Source organism: Mesoplodon densirostris, chromosome 8 (assembly GCF_025265405.1).
Source record: "Mesoplodon densirostris isolate mMesDen1 chromosome 8, mMesDen1 primary haplotype, whole genome shotgun sequence".
Taxonomy (NCBI): domain Eukaryota; kingdom Metazoa; phylum Chordata; class Mammalia; order Artiodactyla; family Ziphiidae; genus Mesoplodon; species Mesoplodon densirostris.
The window spans coordinates 113,517,140-113,541,722 of NC_082668.1; the positions used below are offsets into that span (position 1 = coordinate 113,517,140).

At 35.5% G+C, this 24,583-nt stretch overlaps 1 protein-coding gene across 2 annotated transcripts in view; it reads right to left on the minus strand.

Annotated features, from left to right (window-relative positions):
• Window positions 1-24,583, minus strand: part of DPP10 (dipeptidyl peptidase like 10) — a 689,759-nt gene that overhangs the window by 56,028 nt on the left and 609,148 nt on the right. For both annotated transcript variants that reach the window (XM_060106086.1, XM_060106085.1), the window contains 4 exons: window positions 15,450-15,541; window positions 14,994-15,041; window positions 11,931-12,052; window positions 10,178-10,225 (listed from right to left, as the gene is read on the minus strand). In XM_060106086.1, coding sequence (XP_059962069.1) covers window positions 10,178-10,225; window positions 11,931-12,052; window positions 14,994-15,041; window positions 15,450-15,541 — 310 coding nt within the window. The remainder of the gene's footprint in view (window positions 1-10,177; window positions 10,226-11,930; window positions 12,053-14,993; window positions 15,042-15,449; window positions 15,542-24,583) is intronic.

Here is a 24,583-nt window from a genome sequence, read left to right on the forward strand (position 1 = left end):
TGTTAGCATACAGTATTTGTCTTTCTCTTTCTGACTTACTTCACTCTGTATGACAGACTCTAGGTCTATCCACCTCATTACAAATAGCTCAATTTCATTTCTTTTTATGGCTGAGTAATATTACATTGTATATATGTGCCACATCTTCTTTATCCATTCATCCGATGATGGACAATTACGTTGTTTCCATCTCCCGGCTATTGTAAATAGGGCTGCTATGAACATTTTGGTACATGTCTCTTTTTGAATTATGGTTTTCTCAGGGTATATGCCCAGTAGTGGGATTGCTGGGTCATATGGTAGTTCTATTTGTAGTTTTTTAAGGAATCTCCATACCGTTCTCCATAGTGGCTGTACCAATTCACATTCCCACCAGCAGTGCAAGAGTGTTCCCTTTTTTCCACACCCTCTCCAGCATTTATTGTTTCTAGATTTTTTGATGATGGCCATTCTGACTGGTGTGAGATGATATCTTATTGTAGTTTTGATTTGCATTGCTCTAATGAGTAAAGATGTTGAGCATCCTTTCATGTGTTTGTTGGCAGTCTATATATCTTCTGTGGAGAAATATCTATTTAGGTCTTCTGCACATTTTTGGATTGGGTTGTTTGTTTTTTTGTTATTGAGCTACATGAGCTGCTTATAAATTTTGGAGATTAATCCTTTATCCGTTGCTTCGTTTGCAAATATTTTCTCCCATTCTGAGGGTTGTCTTTTGGTCTTGTTTATGGTTTCCTTTGCGGTGCAAAAGCTTTGAAGTTTCATTAGGTCCCATGTGTTTATTTTTGTCTTTATTTCCATTTCTCTAGGAGGTGGGTCCAAAAGGATCTTCCTGTGATTTATGTCATAGAGTGTTCTGCCTATGTTTTCCTCTAAGAGTTTGATAGTGTCTGGCCTTACATTTAGGTCTTTAATCCATTTTGAGCTTATTTTTGTGTATGGTGTTAGGGAGTGATCTAATCTCATACTTTTACATGTCCCTATCCAGTTCTCCCAGCACCACTTATTGAAGAGACTGTCCTTTCTCCACTCTACATTCCTGCCTCCTTTATCAAAGATAAGGTGACCATATGTCCGTGGGTTTAACTCTGGTCTTTCTATCCTGTTCCATTGATCTATCTTTCTGTTTTTGTGCCAGTACCATACTGTCTTGATTACTGTAGCTTTGTAGTATAGTCTGAAGTCAGGGAGCCTGATTTCTCCAGCTCCGTTTTTCGTTCTCAAGATTGCTTTGGCTATTCGGGATCTTTTGTGTTTCCATACAAATTGTGAAATTTTTTGTTCTAGTTCTGTGCAAAATGCCAGCGGTAGTTTGATAGGGATTGCATTGAATCTGTAGATTGCTTTGGGTAGTAGAGTCATTTTCACAATATTGATTCTTCCAATCCAGGAACATGGTATATCTCTCCATCTATTTGTATCATCTTTAATTTCTTTCATCAGTGTCTTATAATTTTCTGCATACAGGTTTTTTGTCTCCTTAGGTAGGTTTATTCTTAGATATTTTATTCTTTTTGTTGCAATGGTAAATGGGAGTGTTTTCTTGATTTCATTTTCATATTTTTCATCATTAGTCTACAGGAATGCCAGAGATTTCTGTGCATTAATTTTGTGTCCTGCTACTTTACCAAATTCATTGACTAGCTCTAGTAGTTTTCTGGTAGCATCTTTAGGATTCTCTATGTATAGTATCATGTCATCTGCAAACAGTGACAGCTTTACTTCTTCTTTTCCAAGTTGGATTCCTTTTATTTCCTTTTCTTCTCTGATTGCTGTGGCTAAAACTTCGAAAACTAGGTTGAATAAGAGTGGTGAGAGTGGGCAACCTTGTCTTGCTCCTGATCTTAGTGGAAATGGTTTCAGTTTTTCACCATTGAGGATGATGCTGGCTGTGGGTTTGTCATATATGGCCTTTATTATGTTGAGGAAAGTTCCCTCTATGCCTACTTTCTGCAGGGTTTTTATCATAAATGGGTGTTGAATTTTGTTGAAAGCTTTCTCTGCATCTATTGAGATGATCATATGGTTTTTCTCCTTCAATTTGTTAATATGGTGTATCACGTTGATTGATTTGCATATATTGAAGAATCCTTGCATTCCTGGAATAAACCCCACTTGATCAATGTGTATGATCCTTTTAATGTGCTGTTGGATTGTGTTTGCTAGTATTTTGTTGAGGATTTTTGCATCTATGTTCATCAGTGATATTGGCCTGTAGTTTTCTTTCTTTGTGACATCCTTGTCTGGTTTTGGTATCAAGGTGATGTTGGCCTCGTAGAATGAGTTTGGGAGTGTTCCTCCCTCTGCTATATTTTGGAAGAGTTTCAGAAGGATAGGTGTTAGCTCTTCTCTAAATGCTTGATAGAATTCGCCTGTGAAGCCATCTGGTCCTGGGCTTTTGTTTGTTGGAAGATTTTTTATCACAGTTTCAATTTCAGTGCTTGTGATTGGTGTATTCATATTTTCTATTTCTTCCTGATTCAGTCTTGGCAGGTTGTGCATTTCTAAGAATTGGTCCATTTCTTCCAGGTTGTCCATTTTATTGGCATAGAGTTGCTTATAGTAGTCTCTCATGATCTTTTGTATTTCTGCAGTGTCAGTTGTTACTTCTCCTTTTTCATTTCTAATTCTATTGATTTGAGTCTTCTCCCTTTTTTTCTTGAGGAGTCTGGCTAATGGTTTATCAATTTTGTTTATCTTCTCAAAGAACCAGCTATTAGTTCTATTGATCTTTGCTATCGTTTCCTTCATTTCTTTTTCATTTATTTCTGATCTGATTTTTATGATTTCTTTCCTTCTGCTAAATTTGAGATGTTTTTGTCCTTCTTTCTCTAATTGCTTTAGGTGCAAGGTTAGGTTGTTTATTCGAGATGTTTCCTGTTTCTTAAGGTGGGATTGTATTGCTATAAACTTCCCTCTTAAAACTGCTTTTGCTGCATCCCATAGGTTTTGGGTCGTCGTGTCTCCATTGTCATTTGTTTCCAGGTATTTTTTAATTTCCCCTTTGATTTCTTCAGTGGTCACTTTGTTATTAAGTAGTGTATTGTTTAGCCTCCATGTGTTTGTATTTTTTACAGATCTTTTCCTGTAATTGATGTCTAGTCTCATAGCATTGTGGTCGGAAAAGATACTTGATACAATTTCAATTTTCTTAAATTTACCAAGGCTTGATTTGTGACCCAAGATATGATCTATCCTGGAGAATGTTCCATGAGCACTTGAGAAAAATGTGTATTCTGTTGTTTTTGGATGGAATGTCCTATAAATATCAATTAAGTCCATCTTGTTTAATGTATCATTTAAAGCTTGTGTTTCCTTATTTATTTTCATTTTGGATGATCTGTCCGTTGGTGAAAGTGGGGTGTTAAAGTCCCCTACTATGAATGTGTTACTGTCGATTTCCCCTTTTATGGCTGTTAGTATTTGCCTTATGTATTGAGGTGCTCCTATGTTGGGTGCATAAATATTTACAATTGTTATATCTTCTTCTTGGATGGATCCCTTTATCGTTATGTAGTGTCCTTCTTTGTCTCTTCTAATAGTCTTTATTTTAAAGTCTATTTTGTCTGATATAAGAATTGCTACTCCAGCTTTCTTTTGGTTTCCATTTGCATGGAATATCTTTTTCCATCCCCTTACTTTCAGTCTGTATGTGTCTCTAGGTCTGAAGTGGGTCTCTTGTAGACAGCATATATATGGGTCTTGTTTTTGTATCCATTCAGCCAATCTGTGTCTTTTGGTGGGAGCATTTAGTCCATTTACATTTCAGGTAATTATCGATATGTATGTTCCTATTCCCATTTTCTTAATTGTTTTGGGTTCGTTATTGTAGGTCTTTTCCTTCTGTTGTGTTTCTTGCCTAGAGAAGTTCCTTTAACATTTGTTTTAAAGCTGGTTTGGTGGTGCTGAACTCTCTCAGCTTTTGCTTGCCTGTAAACGTTTTAATTTCTCCATCAAATCTGAATGAGATCCTTGCTGGGTAGAGTAATCTTGGTTGCAGGTTTTTCTCCTTCATCACTTTAATTATGTCCTGCCACTCCCTTCTGGCTTGTAGAGTTTCTGCTGAGAGGTCAGCTGTTATCCTGATGGGGATTCCCTTGTGTGTTATTTGTTGTTTTTGCCTTGCTGCTGTTAATATGATTTCTTTGTGTTTAATTTTTGACAGTTTGATTAATATGTGTCTTGGCGTATTTCTCCTTGGATTTATTCTGTATGGGACTCTCTGTGCCTCCTGGACTTGATTAACTATTTCCTTTCCCATATTAGGGAAGTTTTCAACTATAATCTCTTCAAATATTTTCTCAGTCCCTTTCTTTTTCTCTTCTTCTTCTGGAACCCCTATAATTTGAATGTTGGTGCATTTAATGTTGTCCCAGAGGTCTCTGAGTCTGTCCTCTGTTTTTTTCATTCTTTTTTCTTTATTTTGCTCTGCAGCAGTTATTTCCACTATTTTATCTTCCACCTCACTTATTCGTTCTTCTGCCTCAGTTATTCTGCTATTGATCCCATCTAGAGTATTTTTTATTTCATGTATTGTGTTTTTAATCGATGCTTGATTCATCTTTAGTTCTTTTAGGTCCTTGTTAACTGTTTCTTGCATTTTGTCTATTCTATTTCCAAGATTTTGGATCTGGGAAATAGAATCTTGGATCATCTTTACCGTCATTATTCTGAATTCTTTTTCAGGTAGACTGCCTATTACCTCTTCATTTGTTAGATCTGGCGGGTTTTTATATTGCTCCTTCTCCTGCTGTGTGTTTTTCTGTCTTCTCATTTTGCTTATGTTACTGTGTTTGGGGTCTCCTTTTTGCAGGCTGCAGGTTCATAGTTTCTGTTGTTTTTGGTGTCTGTCCCAAGTGGCTAAAGTTGGTTTAGTGTGTTGTGTAGGCTTCCTGGTGGAGGGGACTAGTGCCTGTGTTCTGGTGGGTGAGGCTGGATCTTGTCTTTCTGGTGGGCATGTCCACGTCTGGTGGTGTGTTTTGGGGTGTCTGCGGACTTTTTATTATTTTAAGCCACCTCTCTGCTACTGGGTGGCATTGTGTTCTTGTCTTGCTAGTTTTTTGTCATAGGGTGTCCAGCACTGTAGCTTGCTGTTCGTTGACTGAAGCTGGGTGCTGGTGTTGAGATGGAGATCTCTGGACGATTTTTGCCGTTTGATATTATGTGGAGCTGGGAGGTCTCTTGTGGACCAGTGTCCTGAAGTTGGCTCTCCCACCTCAGAGGCACAGCACTGACTCCTGGCTCCTCAATTTAGGATGATGTGTTGTCTATTCATGTATTTCACAGATGCAGGGTATATCAAGTTGATTGTGGAGCTTTAATCTGCTGCTTCTGAGGCTGCTGGGAGAGGTTTCCCTTTCTCTTCTTTGTTCTCACAGCTCCTGGGTCTCAGCTTTGGATTTGGCTCCGCCTCTGCATGTAGGTCGCCGGATGGCATCTGTTCTTCACTCAGACAGGACAGGGTTAAAGGAGCAGCCTCTTCGGGGACTCTGGCTCACTCAGGCCGCGTGGGAGGGAGGGGCATGGAGTGCGGGGCGAGCCTGCAGCGACAGAGGTCGGCGTGACGTTGCACCAGTCCGAGGCGCACCGTGCGTTCTCCCAGGGAAGCCGCCCCTGGATCCCGGGACCCCGGCAGTGGCGGGCTGCACAGGCTCCCGGAAGGGCAGTGTGGGCAGTGGCCTGCGCTCGCACACAGGCTTCTTGGCGGCGGCAGCAGCAGCCCCAGCATCCCACGCCCGTCACTGGGCTCTGCGCTTTCAGTCACGACTTGCACCCATTTGTGGAGCCCCTTTAAGCAGCGCTCTTAATCCCCTCTCCTCGCGTACCAGGAAACCAAGAGGGAAGAAAAAGTCTCTTGCCTCTTCGGCAGCTCCAGAGTTTTCCCGGACTCCCTCCCGGCTAGCTGTGGCACATTAGCCCCCTTCAGGCTGAGTTCTCGCCGCCATCCCCAGTCCTCTCCCTGCGCTCTGACCGAAGCCCGAGCCTCAGCTTCCAGCGCTTCACCCCCCGGCGGGCGAGCAGACAAGCCTCTCGGGCTGGTGATTGCCGCTCAGCACCGATCCTCTGTGTGGGGATATCTCCGCTTTGCCCTACCCAGGTATGTGGGGAGTTTCTTCCTTTTGGGAGGTCTGGTCTTCTGCCAGCGTTCAGTAGGTGTTCTGTAGGAGTCGTTCCACGTGTAGCTGTATTTCTGGTGTATCCGTGGGGAGGATGATGATCTCTGCATCTTACTCTTCCGCCATCTTACCCGGAAGTCCTGTAATTCTTTTTGATTCTGCTGTCTGCCCTCTGGTGGATGAGGCTATCTATGAGGCTTGTGCAAGTTTCCTGATGGCAGAGACTGGTGGTGGTTAGAGCTGGATGTTGCTCTGGTGGGCAGAGCTCAGTAAAACTTTAATCCACTTGTCTGCTGATGTGTGGGGCTCGGTTCCCTTCCTGTTGGTTGTTTGTCCTGAGGTGACCTAACACTGGAGCCTAGCTGGGCTGTTTGTTGGAGCTAATGGTGGACTCTGGGAGGGCTCACACCAAGGAGTACTTCCCAGAACTTCTGCTGCCAGTGTCCTTGTCCTCACAGTGAGGCACAGCCACGCCCTGCCTCTGCAGGAGACCCTCCAACACTAGCAGGTAGGTCTGGTTCAGTCTCCTATGGGGTCACTGCTCTTTCCCCTGGGTGCCAATGCACACACGACTTTGTGTGTGCCCCAGTCCTGTCAAAGTCCTGCATCAAATCCCACTAGTCTTCAAAGTCTGATTCTCTAGGAATTCCTCCTCCCGTTACTGGACCCCCAGGTTGGGAAGCCTGACGTGGGTCTCAGAACCTTCACTCCAGTGGGTGGACTTCTGTAGTATAAGTGTTCTCCAGTTTGTGAGTCACCCACCCAGCAGTTATCAGATTTGATTTTATTGTGATTGCGCCCTTCCTACCATTTCACTGAGGCTTCTCCTTTGTCTTTGGATGTGGGGTATCTTTTTCGGTGAGTTCCAATATCTTCCTGTCGATGACTGTTCAGCAGTTAGTTGTGATTCTGGTATTCTCGAAAGAGGGAGTGAGAACATGTCCTTCTACTCTGCCATCTTGAACCAATCTCGTCACTGAACATTTTAATGAAGGGCTTCTTTTTCATTATAAAGGTAATATATATTCATTATAGAACATAAGGAAAATACTTAAGAAAAAAGAACAAAAAATCAACTGAAAGGCTGCCAGGCAAATACAAGACTTTTACTGTTTGCAAATATTGTCTTCTGGAATTTTAATATGCATTTTCAAATAATTTTGTTTAAGTGGCATAAATATTTGAACTCCTTAATCACTTAGAAATATAGCTTAAACAGTTTTGAAGAATTGACTTTTTAAAACGTATTTTTATTTTTAATCCTAGTGGGGAACTCTATTAGAACTCTATTAGAACAATTTGATGAAATTTTAATAAAGGAGTATTTACAAATATAGGACAAAGGGCAGGGAAGTCATAAGGGGTAGTACCATAACCCAGGGCTTATGGCAAGGGCTAGGCCAGCAGGTCAAGAGGAGAGAGCAGTTACTTGGAGTTGGTTGCATGAAAGATCCACAGTGACATTCACCCAAGAGTCAGAGCAGCTTAGGTGACTCCACAGGGATAGCACTGGAGAAATACAGACTCCAAAGTCACTTTTCTGCCTCTCTTCAGTTACCTATAGGATTCACTTTAGCTGGATCCAATTGGCAGCCAAATGGCAGCAGAACTTAAGTCATCAGTACAAACTCCTGCTGGGGTAGAGACCATGGGAGAGAATAACAGTTAAGAGTGGCTCTGAAGAGACAAATGGAAGATATTCAGGGCACAAATCAGTATTCCATTAAAGTTTATTTACAAATCACCCCTTTTATTATTTTTATTATGTTTTTTCACTAGCATCAGTAGCATGGTTATAATTTTCTCTCTTTGTTGATTACTTCTCTTTTTTGATTACTTTATTTCAGATGTCAAGAGAAAAATAACTAAAAAGAAAAAGTATTGGTCTCTTCCTCATGGTGTCTTAAAACATGAATGTGTACGGTACCAGCTGAAGCAGTAGCACTCAATCCATCACATTATAATTAAATATCTCTTCAGTATAAACTATTAAAAGGAAAAATATAGGGTAAATAGATATAAAAGATTTAATGCTTATGGTTGAGTTATTTTTTTCTGAAAGATTTGCTGTAATTTATATTTCTACCAGCATTTTATGAGAGCCTCGTTATATCCTCATTCGCAATGTAAATTTTTTGATGTTATTAATTTGTTAGGAAAAAATTACTTGACAGTGTTTTACTTTGCATTTCTTTGATAACTGGTGGTTTAAAGGTTTTCCATGTTTGTTAAATATTTTCATTTTTCAATATACTTTTCATGCTTTATTCTACTTCGTGTGGCCCCAAAATGAGTTATGACTGATTCATTAGTTTAATGAATATTAACCTGAAGATCCATTAACCCAAAGATTTACTTGCAATCAAATGTAAATTTTATCTCAATAAATAATTGTCTTTTGAAAAGAAAATTAAGCACCTGATCACTGTTCACAGCCCTTTTTGTTTTTCTTGATCCTGAGACTATCAGAATTCACTTATAAATGAGAAAATCAGAAAGATTTCCCTCAGAGGAAAGTGTGTCACGATTTGCAACAAAAGTTATTAGAAAACAACATTGCCTTTTAACAGTAGAATAAAATTAATTAAAGTCAGGTTGGGGATTTAAAAAAATATATCATTTTGAAAGAATATGCAATGTAACACAAATAGTTGCTGTTTATTGAGTGTCTCCTATGTTGCAAATGTATCTCATCCTCACAGAAAATTCATTTGCTATTTTTTTTTACAAGGAAATTGATTCTATGAGATTATATCCACAAAAGGTATGTGGTGGACTCACTTTATACACTAATATTTCTATCTCTGAAATTCAACCTTATTTCTATTTTATCAAATAAACGGTATTTGTTATCATTATTGTTGCCATTAGTGTTAATATTCAACAGATTTAATTTGCTTATCATAACCGCTTTAGGATTTACACTAAGAAGAAACTAAAAGATGTGCTAACTGATTTCCAACCACACAGAGCTCCATAACTATTTAGGAGTTTTGTCTTTCTCTAGAATAGGCAGGAAGTCTCCATATGGTGGTATTTGAAGAGTATAAAAGGTCTTTCTGTGTCCTCTAAAAATGATATTTCTCATTCAACATTTTACTTTTATGCCTGTCTCTCCTTTAAGTCAAAGCATTTAAGTAAGAGTACTACTTAAACCTAAGTATGTGATGAGACAGACAAAAACACAGTAGAATGAGCAGCCATTGTATGGTAGTGATAATAAACCCTATTCTGGAGTCAGACGATCTTATTTGATTCCTGGCTCTGTCACCTATTATATTAGAGTGACTCTAGCCAAGTTTTTTAACCTCTTTGTGTCTCAGTTCCCTCATCTGTTAAAAGAGGATAATAAAATTAACAACATCGGGGGTGTTCTGAGGAGTAAATATGTTAATAAATATAAGCCTCATTTACTAGATTATGGTAAATCATTAGAGCATGAGAGTGTTGATTAAATAAAGTTTTTAAATGAAAGAAGGAAAAGAAGGGTAGATGAAAATAAGGAAACATGGAGGCAGGAAGCAACCTGGCTATTCATTTTTAAGATCAGCTCAGCCATGTTTGTATTTATACACTCTACTATTAAAGTTCTTAAACACACTGACTGCATCTTACTAGCAATGAACACCCAGTCTCTGTCATATTGCCTGATAAAGTAAGTCCTCACTCAACAGATGATGGACAATTGAATAATTTTTCCCAAAAGTAAATTTGTTGCTCTGGAGGAATAATCTATATGAGGCTCAAGAAAGAATGAGCCAGAATATAAGGGGCCAGTAGGCTGAAATATATCTAAATGAGTCTCATCAATCACTCCTCATTCAATTAAGATACAGTAGATAGCCTATTTCAGGCATATAAGAACCAACTCCAATTGTAACATGGCTCAAACCATTTGCTTTAATGTTTCTCTTACACACACAAGGTCAAGTTGATGGTGCCTATGCTACTTTCCCCAGGCTGGGGCCTCCTTTGAAGAAGTCTCTAGAGTACAACAGTCAGAATAAATAATATAATACTAAGGACCAATGCCAACCATGATGTTGTGTTCATGTACTTACTTGCTGGGTTGTCCGTGCCATGTAGGCTGACCACTGGAACCCCTGGACCTAAATTTTAGAAATGTATGTATAAACATTTTAAAGACATCTAAGTAATAACTACTGGAAGATTACATGATAGAGTTCTTTTTTCCAAATATAAGCATTTCATAGTCAAAACATAATGAAACAGAAACCCGATTATTAGATTTCATTCCTTTCTATGGATATTTTATTCAGAGAAGTAAGAATATATGGGGAAAGAAACTATTTGCAGGATTACTGTTACAATTCTCCCTTCTCCAAAATGCCCTATACTTCTATAGTTCTACGGTTTTAGCCAATCTTATGCACTCTACTCTCTTTTTATCTAGTCTTTTATAGAATCGTCACTGATGTTCAGAAAGTTGATTCACAACCCTCATCCACTCATCCAAGATTAAATTCTATTACCACTTAGCCAAGAAAGAAAGAATGCATGTATATTAGAAGTATTTTGGCACAGTGGTTAAGAATCCACCTGCCAATGCAGGAGACAAGGGTTCAAGCCCTGGTCTGTGAAGATCTCACATGCCACGGAGCAACCAAATCTGTGCACCACAACTACTGAGGCTGTGCTCTAGAGCCCGGTTTGCAGGGCAGAAATAGAGACACAGATGTAGAGAACAAACGTATGGACACCAAGGGGGGAAAGTGGTGGGGGTGGTGGCGGTGGTGGGATGAACTGGGAGATGGGGATTGACATGTATATATACATTAATATGCATAAAACAGATAACTAATAAGAACCTGCTGTATAAAAAAATAAATAAAATAAAATTCAAAAATTCTAAAAAATAAAAATAAAAACAAACAAAAAAATTTCACCCACAAGATAAATTAAAACTTGGAACTAATTATATATTACTTTTAAAAATACATTAACTGGAATTGTTAATTATTTCAAATATACTGGATAATTCAAGTGTAACCATAAGATGTTATCTTAAAACTTCACTTCTCTAAGGAACTCTGTCTAGGGGTCTAATGGTTTTTCTCTGGTGTCATCCAACAAGTACTTCTCTTTTTTGATTACTTTATTTCAGATGTCAAGAGAAAAATAACTAAAAAGTATTGGTCTTCCTCATGGTGTCTTAAAACACGAATGTGTAAGGTACCAGCTGAAGCAGTAGCACTCAATCCATAACATTATAAGAGGACATCTCCCATTTCATCTCTGGGAAATACAGTATCCTATTAAAGGGACAATGATTCCTATCAGTACAACCTAGAGTTACCATACTACTATGTAAGGCTATAGCATACTGTTACCAGATAGAAGAAATAATTGGGGTGAACATAATTTCTCAAAATTGAAGGGGACTAGACCCTGGGAATTAAATTTCTATAGATCCTAAATTTCTTAACAACCAAGCCATTATTTTAATAAGGAAACTATTGCTTTTCCTAATGTCTAGGTAAATTAGTTTATTATTCTAGCTTGACTTTGCTGATGTAAATATGTTTATTCACTTTTTTAAAAGGTCCATGTCAAACAGCACTTATTGATCATGTGTATGTGCACATATTGACTTACTCCCAATTTCTATCTTTTAAATAAAGTAATGGATACAATTTCTATCTCAATTAACCCCTAATTTATAACTTTTTAACAAAAACTTACATAAACTAAGAATATCAAATCATACAGCTAGGGTAATCATTATTAATGATAGTAACAGATACTGATCAAATAAAATGAATAAAATAAATTTTATCAGAAATCATCTATTACCTTTACAGAGTAATAAGAAATGTTGATTCATGGGACTAAAACTGGCACCAAAATATGTACATTGTTCTTTCATAAAGTTACATGAAATGCATTGACGATTCAATAATCCTTCAGTAGAAGCACTGGGGAAAGAAAAAGAAAGTTAGAAATGCTACCATTCCAGGTCCTTGAATGTGTGGTATCTATATTTAAATATTGACATAAACAAAGAAGCTACAGCATTACTTAGCTGAGGTTCCTTGTAAATTATGACTTACCATAAAAATGCAAACAAAGTCAATTCCCATTACTAATGTTAAGACATACACATTTTTCTTCTCTGTAATAAAATTAAAATTATGTACACCTATATGAATGTAATATGTATGTATGCTTACAAAGAAACTGATTTTCACAGGATGCAATATAACATTCTTATTTACATTTTTATAGATATTTCTTTGTAAAGTCTTAAAAGAAATTACCCACAGAGACAAGCATAAAGTCACCAGCAATAATATTAGTTGCAAGAACTAATGTTTTCACAAGTCACACACATATAAAAAGCTCATGATTTCCTAAATTCAACATTAGATTTTGATATTAATGCCAGATTTTTCCCACTAAATAGTTGCACTGAATTTTTGGAAAAGAAAAGCTATTTTTGTATGATAATATATATAATGTTAATGCTCATACATACTTTGAGACATCAAGGAGATAGATAAAGAGAAAAGCACTCATCTCTTTATTTTACAAACAATGGTGCTTAAGGTTAGAGGGGTTGAAATATTAACCCAAAGTTAAATTTCATGTATAGATTCATTTATTTTGTAAATAGAGATTAATTGTAAATTATCTATGCTGCTAAATGAAAACACTGTTGATGATATATTTTTTAAAACTTGGCTGGACAAAATATTCTCAATTTCATTTTGGAACAAAACACATGGTATAGTATAGTATAGTTCACAAAGTCACAGCTTCACATTTGAAACATTTTGGGCTCATATTCCAAAATTTTCCTTTCCTAGTCAAGGTGATTAATATACTAGGCACTTAAACACATTAGCTAGTTTCACCATTATGACAAATCATACCCATTTTTTTCTTTTAAATTGTGGTATATACGTAAAACAACATTCAACATTTTAACCATTTTTCAAGTATATGGTTCAATGTCATTAATTACATTCACAATGTTGCACAACTATCACCACAGAAACTATGAATGTGTGCCTGTCACTATTAGTCACAGCTATTTAGTGACATAACTAGAATTTAGAACCTTTTCTCTCTCTACTCTTCCATATAATTTTTCAGATCCAAGTTTCCTAAAAATTATGTTGGTATTTTCTCATTATTTGGATTATGAAATTACTAAAATAGAGAAAAGCGCATTTTGAGACAAAATAATGACACTGAATATGTAGTAGTTCTGATTCTGCAGAAGCATCTAATCCCATAAATTAGATCAACCAATTATTATTTTTATAGCCTGGACAAGACAATGATTGAGTTTTCTGGGTCAAACACTAAGATTATCTTACAGTCAAGCAAACTGGCACTTGATGAGCCATTTAAAGGGAGATTTATCGGTACTATATTTTCTTTATAACACAGCCCTCTGCACTAGTACAGGTCATAGATATATTGACTTTTGTACTGCTCTGCCTCAGTCACTGGGGACATAAGACAAACACACAAATCTAAGAACTCACTGTGATTCAAATCACATTTTAGGCTAATAAAGGGAGGAGAGAGAAGATGAGGCAGCTCTACTAGCTGAACTTAGCTGAGTCTAATTTTCTGACACTGTCATTTTTCATTAAGAGTTTTACAAAATGAGAAAAATAAAACATCAGTCCAGTATTTCCACATCTCTAAAGGATTGTTCTTGACTGCCAATATTAACCACAGTATAAGTTTCAAGAAAAATAAACTTCAGGTAACCAAAAAGAGAAAGTGACCATTACTTTAACCAAGACCACTAAACCAAAATTAGAATCATTCTCTTTAAACAAACAGCTGTTCTTCTTTTGGAAGCCATTAGAATTGAGAACATGTGTTCCAGACTCTAAGAGAAAAAAACAAAGAATGTGAAGATGACATATTGGGGTATGTGATAAAAAGGAGAGACTGGCTTCAGATGAAAGCAATTTATGCATAAATAAGAGTGTGTGGATGAATTAGAGAGAGTTAAGGTACTTGAAACATGCATTTTTACTCTCAAGGGAAAGTCTAGGCTACTTGGTAAGAATCGTTGGTGACACTTCTTCAAACATGATGAATTTCCACTGAGAATATGCCATGGCAGTTTTAACAGTTTAAAAATGGATCTATGAAATGTAAATTAGAACGTGTATATGAGTCTATAATTGTAAGTTGCTTGCCAGACCAAAAAAAAAAAAAAATCATTCTTGGGAGGTCCTGGTGAAAGCTTTCTGAGTGAGGAGACATTTTTAATACTAAATAGGTATGACCTTAACACCTTTTATGAATATAACTTTTCATCCGGGAAAATTGGACAGATAAAAATAGTCCCCATCCACTGCTTTATTTTAGTAAGCAAGGACCATTCTTGGTTAAATAACAATTAATGGATTATACACATTATGGGGGGGTGGGAGAGAAACTGCCACTTGATCCACTCTACTAAATGTTCACAATGCTTTTATTTTGTTCGGGAATACATAACATGTGTACAATATTAATGCCCTGAAAATATAAATGAGGCGTAGCACAAGAAAAGCCTACTGGGAAAAATATGTAAATGCCTGTGATGTGGGTAGTTGAGAAAAGGAAGCCTCAAAAAAAGAAAAAGATATTTTGAGACTGTTAAAACAAATGAGGGAAAAAATAAAGGAGGAATACGATGGTCTCCATTTCAGTTCCAACTCTTTAGGTTCACAGTGGTCCAGAGCTGAGGGACTTGGCCAAGAGTGTGGGGTTTTGTCATACTGAGTTGGTTGTCTCCTAGCCATACCAAAAATGAAACTTCAGATTTCTCCATCCCATCATTATGCTGTGTAGATGGCCTCTGAGGAATCTACCTGTGCAGGAAGATCCTCTCACATTGCTTACCTGTACAGCTGCCTCCCTCTGGGAGACGACTCGGTGCTCAGAAAGTAACTGCCGATGAAAGAAAACAACACAAACATCAGGCACCAATCAATTTTTGCCACACCGAGTTTTCACCTGAATTTTCAAACTGTCAAAGAACAGGCAAGAGCTCTTCTATTATTTAACGGCAGGACTTGATCCATTTGGGAAACGCATATTTTTTTCTTAAAATATTGTCACACTTTCCCATGATCTCTCTCAATCTCTCTGAGTGTGTGTGTGTGTGTGTGCGTGTGTCTGTGCAACTGTCTAAGGATCTCTCTGCGTGAAGTATAGGAGGAATCTTAAAGAAAAGGTTGTTCTTTACATGGCCAGGCTACTTGGACTAGGACCATGGTAAGCAAAATATAAATCTAGCAGAAAAGATTGCTTTTGACAACAGTGACTTCCAACTTGACTAGAGAACCAAAAACTCACATTTTTTGTGTTGTTTCATCGTACGCCAGGATCTTTATCACTTCCCAGTTTCCTGATGTCAGATGCCGCACAGTAATTTGCTCACTTTTACTCTGCAAAGAAATAAAATATATTGACTTTCTTCTTATTTAAATAGCATCTCTGGTCAGCACAAAAGTACAAACTGCCTGTGTCACTTTTAATTCTTTAGTTCTCAGCTAATGTTGAGTTTCTAATTTTCAATCTTAAGAATATATCCACATGCGCATAAACATAGATGTAGGTAAGATGGTGCCTTTATTCCTATGCTGTAGGAAAACCGTTCAGAAAAACATCTCCAGGTGAGGATTATGTGTGCATCATCATCTTGACATAGGAAGTCATCTGGGCATTTGGTATAGACACAGGACCTTGTTAACTCTCATCTAAATGATAGACAGCTATGCAGTTTGGAAAGATTTAAATAAAATATTTCAAACAAACTTCATTCCAAATAGATTCTGTTATATTATTTTAACCTTTACAGAGGTGCATTGCTATATGATTTGCTATTTTCACTCAATAATTTATTTCTGAGATCATTAAATATCATCATTATTGATGAGATCATCAATAATTTATTTCTGAGATCACATTGACCCTTGTAGCCATAGTTTATTTTCACTGCTATATGGTATTTTATTGTATGTATGAATACAGTAAAATTTATTTATTTTTTGACATTTGAGTTTTTCCAAATTTTTGCTCTTAAAAACAAGTTGTCTATGAACAGTTTTATTAATGTCTCCCGGTGCATGTGGCAGGATTTTCTTGAGATGAACACATAAATGGGATTGCTTGGTCAAAAGATAAATGTCTCCTACCTAACTCAATAGTGACATTATTTTCCAAAGTTGTGCCGATTTAGAATCTACTAGCAATGTGAGTTTCTGTTGCTCCACATTTTCTCCACTTCCTCACCAACAGTTAATTTCATCAGACTATTTAATTTTTTGTCAAACTAATGAGTGTGAAATTGTATCTCATTCACTTCCTTTATTTTTAAGAAAATATTCAAATCTACAGAAAGGTTAATGCATAGTACATGAATACCCATAAAACCGTTACCTAGATTCACCAAACATTAACATTTTGAATATTTGCCCTCCCCCTTTCTTAATATGCTAAATCATATGAAAGGAAGTTGAAAGCCTCAGACTATTCCAGCTCTAAATATTTCAGTATACATCTCTCAAAATTAACAGTATTTTCTCATATAAGCAAATTGCATATCATACCTATGAATAACAATATTAATATCATATAAATATATAGTATGTATTCTAATTTCCACACTGCCCTAAGTAACCCAAATATCTCCATATCTATATATCTATATCTATCTTTCTATCTATCTACATATCTACCTATCTACATAATTGTTTTGGGTTGTCACCTCTTTAGTCTCTTTTAAAGTAAAAGTTATCCTATCTTTTCTTGAGTTCTACAACATTGACCATTTTGGGGGTGGGGATTGCTGTGGCATGTGGCATGTGGAATTTCCCTGACCAGGGACTGAACCCGTGTCCCCTTCATTGGAAGGGTGGAGTCTTAACCACTGGACCGCCAGGGTAGTCCACACTGACCATTTTTAAGACTCTTGGTCCAGTGATCTGATACATAGAGCATTTTTGATTTATCTGATTTTTTAAAATGATATAATTTAGGCTAATATTTTTGGCAAGAATATTATATAGGCGATATTGGATACCTCTTATGCTTCATATTAGGAGACACACCATTACACTTCTTCCCACTCTTAACAATGCTGTTTACAAGGTAACTGATATATGTTCACTGTAAAGTACATTTTGCCCTGTAGTTAAAAGTGGGATGACGCTTGCACATTACATGAATAGCTTTTCCTCCATGAACTTTCCACTCAGTAGTTTTGGTATCCATTCATGACCTTTCCCTGAGCAAATTATCATTTGGAAGTGATTTTCTAACTAACATCCATTCTATATTTATCAGGTGGTATTCGTCTGTAAAAAGAACTTTCCCTACTTTTTCCCCCTCACATGTGTTCATTCTCTTTATCTCCCTCTTCCTCATACTATTATAAACATTTTTAACCTGATGTGTTACATTCCATTACTGTTATTTTGTTGTTGTTGTTGTCATTCTTTATGATGCTGAAATTGACAAACTTTGGTTAGTGGGACCCCTTCAAGCTAACCTCTCTATTCTTTGGAAATGATTATGTTAGTTTTAGAGCACTTCCTTGTTTTCTGCACAGTAAGATGTTCTAAGATCACTTCTTATCTCCCATATCCATGATCAATAATTTCTCCAAGGAATATTTTCTACTGGATTATGATATTTAGATATCAAGATCTGGGCTTAGGTGTGCTCATTACTACTCTAACGTTATTAGTTCTGGACCTTTTCAGAGGAGATAGATAGGCAGCCAGACAGATGTCCATATGTTCTCTGTGTGTAGGTGTATGTGTGTGTCCTTAGTCACACCTCAATTAAAATTCATAACAGTTTGATTTACATTTAGGTGCATTATCTTCTCTTAGTATTTCAATTTAAGCTTTGATATCCTCATTCTTTTTATTTTAAAATATGTACATGGTAAAAAATAAAGTATAAATATGTGTATATATACATTGACAGAAGTCTTGATCTCACCCCATTCTCGTCACAGAAAAAACTTTTCTTCATTTGGTTCTTATTTATCCTTCTTTTCTGGGGGTGGACTTTTATAATTTAAAAATTAATATTTGATTACTAAAAATATAAATGCTAATGGGCTTCCCTGGTGGCGCAGTGGTTGAGAGTCCACCTGCCAATGCAGGGGACACGGGTTTGTGCCCCTATCCCGGAAGATCCCACATGCCGCGGAGCGGCTGGGCCTGCGAGCCATGGCCGCGGAGCCTGTGTGTCCGGAGCCTGTGCTCCGCAACGGGAGAGGCCACAGCAGTGAGATGCCTGCGTACAGCAAAAAAAATAAAATAAAAAAATAAAATAAAATAAAAATAATTGCATATATATGTACAAATTAGAGAGATTGTGGGACGTGCTCTATATCAATTGTTATATAACATCTTCTTTTTAATTCTAAAATAGTTCTGTCTTGTGTGGGTGTACTATACTTCATTCAACTAGCCTCCAATAATGCAAATAATCTATAGTGATTATTATCTCAAATAATGCTTTAGTGATTAAACCTGTGTATATGTTTGTTTGTGGTTTAATGTGTAGGGAAATATCTTCAAGATATATTCCTCCATAGGGAAAGTACCCTTCTGCACATCTACCAGTAATGTATAAGGTGCCTGTTTTCCGATGGACATATAATGACCTACAGAAATGATCCCTGAAAGTACAGTCTTCCCATGAACATGTTACAGAACACGTTGTTCATTGTTTGAATTTTTGCTAATCTGACAAGTGAGAAATGTTGCTGTGGTAGACGCTATGATACACCAACCAGAACTCCCTTCTAGAAGGAAGGACCTACCTCTCCAGTGGTTAGAAGTCCTGCTGGAAGAAGACCCTCAGCTGTCAGTCTGGGGACGGCCTGAACTGAAGAAAATGGCCTCACCCAAGATCATACCTCTTTTCAACAGCCCTGATCAATATTGGGATATAGAAGCTCTGCCCTCTTGCTCTAACTTGGGACTTCTCCGAAGGGCTCTCCCAGTGCAGAACTCTCTGTGGGCTTAGCTGAAACCTTCATTCAGATGGCTCTGCCACTCAAATTCTTCTGCCCAATGTTGCTTTCTTTTCCTCCTTTCCAGAGTTACTGATCTCCGTAATACCTGGCCTGCAGGCTAATCTTTCTTTCACAGTTGGCTTCCTGTGACACTCAACTTGTGACAGGTATATTAGTGTATTTCCATCTTGCATTTCGCTTGGAAGAAAAGTTGAGCATCTCTATTTATCTATATATGAACAAATGCTTATATATATACATATAATGTATAATATATAATAAGCCATTTGCATAATTGTTTTATCTGACTCTCTGCTAATGTTTGTCTGTTATCTATTTGATCAGATTTCTTTGTATTCTGGTCTTATTTATTTCTTAAGAGCTCTTTGTGTCTTTATATCCATTTATGTGAGGTATATGCTACAAATATATTCTCCTGGTTTGTCATTTTGTGTTGACATTGGTTATGATAGCATTTTTCCCCAATTTTTTTTCTGTTCTTTATAAAATCAAGTTTACCAACGTATTCTTATATTACTTCTAAGTGATGATGCGTAGTTTAAAGGCTTTCTTCAAACTAAAGTTACAAAGAATTTACTGATGTTTTCTCTTAGTACAGGTAAGATTTAATTTTTAAAGTTATAGCTTTGTCATTTTAGAGTTATGGTGGTAGTCTGGAACTACTTTTATCTTTTTCCTAAAGGGATACTGAGTTTTCCTAAAATGATTTTATAAAAACTTTATTTTTTCAGTGGTTTGAAATGCCACCTTTATTATATATGAAATTTTCATATGTACCTGAGTCTATTTCTGTACTGTCTATACTATACATTTATCTCTGTTAAGTCACGTCCCAATACCACACATTTTAGTTATAGATTTTTTTTAACATCCATATTATTTAGGACCCACACCCACTCATTGTTCTTTTTATTAGGATTTCCCTAGATAATACTACATTTTTATTTTCCCAAAGAAGCTTAAAAATAAGCATATCTAGTTCAAGCAAATAAAAACTTACTGGAATATCTTATTGGGATACTATTAATTTTATAATTATTACTGATCTTATGATCTTCAGTTACTTTTTAGAAGAACATAGATATTTTTCCATTTGTTCAAGTCTACTTTATGTCTTTCCAGAATGTTTTAATGTTGTCCTCATATGGGTTTTGTACATTTCATATAATTTCATTTTCATATGAAATTTTCATTACTAAGTATTTTATATTTTGCTGCTATTGTCTAAAGGCCTCTCTCTTCCATTATACCTTCTAATTGGTTGTTGTTTGCAAATAATGAAAGCTATTGCTTTCTGTGTGCTAAATAATATTGAGTGCTGTCTCACTAAATGCTTTTTCCAAATCTTACAGCTGGTTGTTTATTCTTGTCTCATTAACTAATACCTCCCAAATCATTTTACATAATAGTGGAGATAGTGTGCATCCTCCCTTGCTCCTGACCTTGATGGGAATGACACCAGATTGGCTTTTGGGCTGAGGTATACATGTTTTATCACTTTAAGAAATTATCCCCAATTCATATATATATATATATATTTGTTTTTTTTTAACCAGAAATAGGTACTAAATTTTGTAAAAGGCTTTTACAGCAACTACAAAGAAAACCTATTCTACAGACAATTTAAATTTTGTTGGCATTGCCTTTGAAAGTCTAATAAGATTATTTATGAAATCATGTGGGCCTGGTGCTCACTTGTGGTGTAGTTCTTTGATAACATTCTGCTTCTTCTATGTCATTAATCAGTTTAAGCTCTGCATCTCTCCTGGGGACAGTTCTAAGTGTATTTCTTCATGAAATTTTTCATTTCATCTAAATTTTCAAACGAGTTGACACAGAGTTCTGCAAAATATTCTCTTACGATTTATTCAAATGCCCTTTGTTTATTTCCCATTAGCCATTTCTAATTTTATACCAGTTTGCTTTCTCCCTCTTTTTCTTTGATTGGATGAGCGTGTGTCTTGTCTCCTGTGTGTGTGTGTGTGTGCACGTGTTTCAAAGGGTAAACATTATTTTTTCACTTATTAGTTCTACCTTTTTCTATTTCTAAACTACTTCATTTCTGCTTCAAATTAATCATTCCCACTTTTCTAATGTATGCTGCATTTTGCTGATAATTTTCTATTTGAGTTGGAAATTCAACATACTTCATTCTTCCATTTTCATTTTTATGTTTGCTAAGTTACGATTTTTATTCTGACAACATATTCTGATATAAAGTGTTGCCATTCTTTTTCTTATTATTATTTTATAAATTTTGGAATTTTGACTTGAATTCTCCAGTAAATTGTTTAATTAGATTTACTTTAAAAACTACTTAGTTGGAAAACCTGTTAAATATATTATTGATTTCTAGGCGTATTACTTTGTGATTATAGCATGCTTTTATTTAATTTCTAATTTGTAGAACTTATGGAGCTTTTTAGTTGGATGACCTGATGAATGTTCAACTTTTGACAAAGTTCCACCTACATTTGAAACAGATATATAATATCTCGTTTAGATGTGTTCAAACATAAATACATAAATACATACATTATATATGCTATATCTATAACCTTACTTAATTTTTTGTCCACTTGACTCAGTTTGAACTGAGAATGAATGGTACAATAAGGTTTCCACATATTAAGTAGTTTCTGGCATTTCTGTTTTATAAAGGTAGCCATCGATCTGGGGCATAGATACAGACAATTGACTATTATATCTTCCTTGTGATTTGTGGCCTTGAACATTATAAAGCATCTTCTTTTGGTGGTCTTAATGCTTTGCAACATGAAAGCAGCTCTTCTTGTTATCAGGATTTTAGCCTTTCTGAATCATTTTGTTTAAGATGTATATTTTGCATAAAAGATTGAACTGGATTCTGTTTCATGAGCCAATCTAAAAAATATTTTTTAAATTTTGGGACATAAGTTAGGCCAATTTACATTTATTGGTATGACTGATACCCTTCTAAAAACTCTATCATATTTTATATGTTTATTTTGAATATTATGTTTAATGAGTTTTTTGTAGGCAGTCTTTTTGTAGTCTGTTTAGTGTTTTGAAATCCAGTGTTAGGTTTTATTTTAACTTTACATGTCATCTTTATATTAATACCTTTAATAATATTTTTCCACCACCACCACCCTCCAAAGATACTCTGTGTTTCTAGAACATTTTTTTGTTGTTCTGGTTTGTCATTGGATTATGGTTTTAAATGTAACCTGTCTTCCAATGTTTTGCTTATCTTCTATAAAAATGCCAATTAAATATCAGGTGGATCTTATTTCCTTGTCTTACCCAACTTAAATCAGATCCCTTCTACTTTATTTCTTTCTATTGGCTGTTTTTATGGGTCTTCTTGCTATCCATTAGTACATTTTCAGAAATATCTATTTACCAGTGGTCATCTTTCAATTAATTATTTCTCTTATTATTTTGTATTATCTTTTCCATTTCCTTCTGAAATCTGTCACTTTTTGGTTTACAACTTTATTTCTACTTTATGAGGCCTTTTCTAGGTTTTGAATTTCTCACTTGATAATTTTATGTCTACATATGCTTATTTAATGATAATAATTCATTCTTTTTGATAATAATAGTCATTCTTTTTGGAGTATTGTTTATAGAATTCTTCTGCCTCATCATTGTTTTTCTTCAGGAAAAATGTCTTTATGTATTGGAAAAATTTTATTCTAGTTTCTGTTTTCCTCATATAGTAATTTTGTAAATCTATTGCCAACCATATTTTGTTCTTTATAAGTATCTTGGATTTTCCAGGATATAGATGCTTAAGAATGGTGAAGGATTAGGTGACTCCCTTGAATTCTAAAGGAGCAGTGTTTCTAAGGAGTGTTATTAAGAGTTCCCTAAGAACTAGTATCCCTAGAAGCACCCTAATGAGACACCATTAGGAGTGGATAATATATTTTTTCTGTAGAGTTCTTAATTTCTACCACTAGTTTTCACCTTTTCTTTTACCAACAATATTCTAAAAGATGCCTCTCTCTATCAAGGTTTTTTTTTTGTTTTACTTTCTTGGGTGGTAATTTTTAAAAACTGTCATCTTTGGTTTTGTGCATATTCAAGTTACTTCATTCTGATTCACTTTCTCAATGCTTATTTTTAAAAGAAATGTACTAATTTTCCACTATAGATTATGTTATATTATCTAAACTTTTGATTAATGCCTTTGTCAGCTTAAAGAAGTTCTTTATTTTTAAATTTCTAAGGCTTTTGAATATTTGGTAGAATCCACCTTTAAAAAACTACCTGTGCCTGATTTGAATACATTTTAAGACACTGATTCCATTTCCTCAATATTATGGGACAATTCAGGTTGTCTGTTTCTTAAATCAGACCTGGTATTTCTTTTTTCTAGAATTTATCCATTTCACTCAAGCTTTCAAATTTGTTGACATAGGTTATACATAGCATTTTAAAAAATATTTTAAAATTTGCAGTTATGCCTTCTTCCTATTATTTATACTTGGGGGGCTTGTCCTCTTTTTAAATTAAGTTTGTTATACATTCTAGTGTGAATTTTTTTTTCAAGGAACCAACTGTTTATTTGACTAAACCCTTTTATTTTATCTTTACTTTCTATTTCATTAAATTCTACTACTGAGTTTCTCATGTCCTTCTTCTACATTTGAATATATATGTATAAATATAGTATAATTATATTATAAAATAACATATAATAGATTATATAATTTAACCCATGAAAAATGTAAAAATTATATTTTATTTTCAAACATATGGCTTTTTAAAAGTTATAATTGTTGTTATTCACTTCTAATTCAATTGCATTGTTTTCAGAGAGTGTAATCTATCAGCTAAATAATACTTCAAATGCATTTTTGGTATAAATATATCTAGAATCTAGGATTTTTGATGTGGGGGAGTTTTATTAAATATCTACTTTCTTATACTATTGGAAGCAGAAACTAAAAGGTCATTCCATGATGTATATGTAGTATTAGAATCCTCCTTCAAAAAAAAATAAGTGACTTATTGGTACACATCTGTATTTCAGCATCTTCCTAAACCATCTATTCCTTATTCTTAAAGGCAGCTCTCTAGAATTCTAGCTGCTCAGTGTCAACAACAAGCATGTGACTTCTTTATTTTAACGTCTTCATATGCTGTCTGATGCATTCTGGCACTTTACAAGTACTTGCTGAATAGAAGTATAAATGCAAAGATGAAACCAAATTTCTGAGATTTGAGACAGGCACAGCCTGAAGGCTGGCATGGAGTTCTGAAGTCATATATTTTATTGCCAAATTCCCACAGGACAACAACCCAGTAGAGAGTCCTACTTACTCATTTTCAGATCCTGTTTTGAATGGACCAAGGATAGGACTAAGATCTCAGGTTTTAGTGCATCTTTAGTGCCCAATTTCAAGATGAACAAAATCTCAAAACATTAAAAATTAAAGTA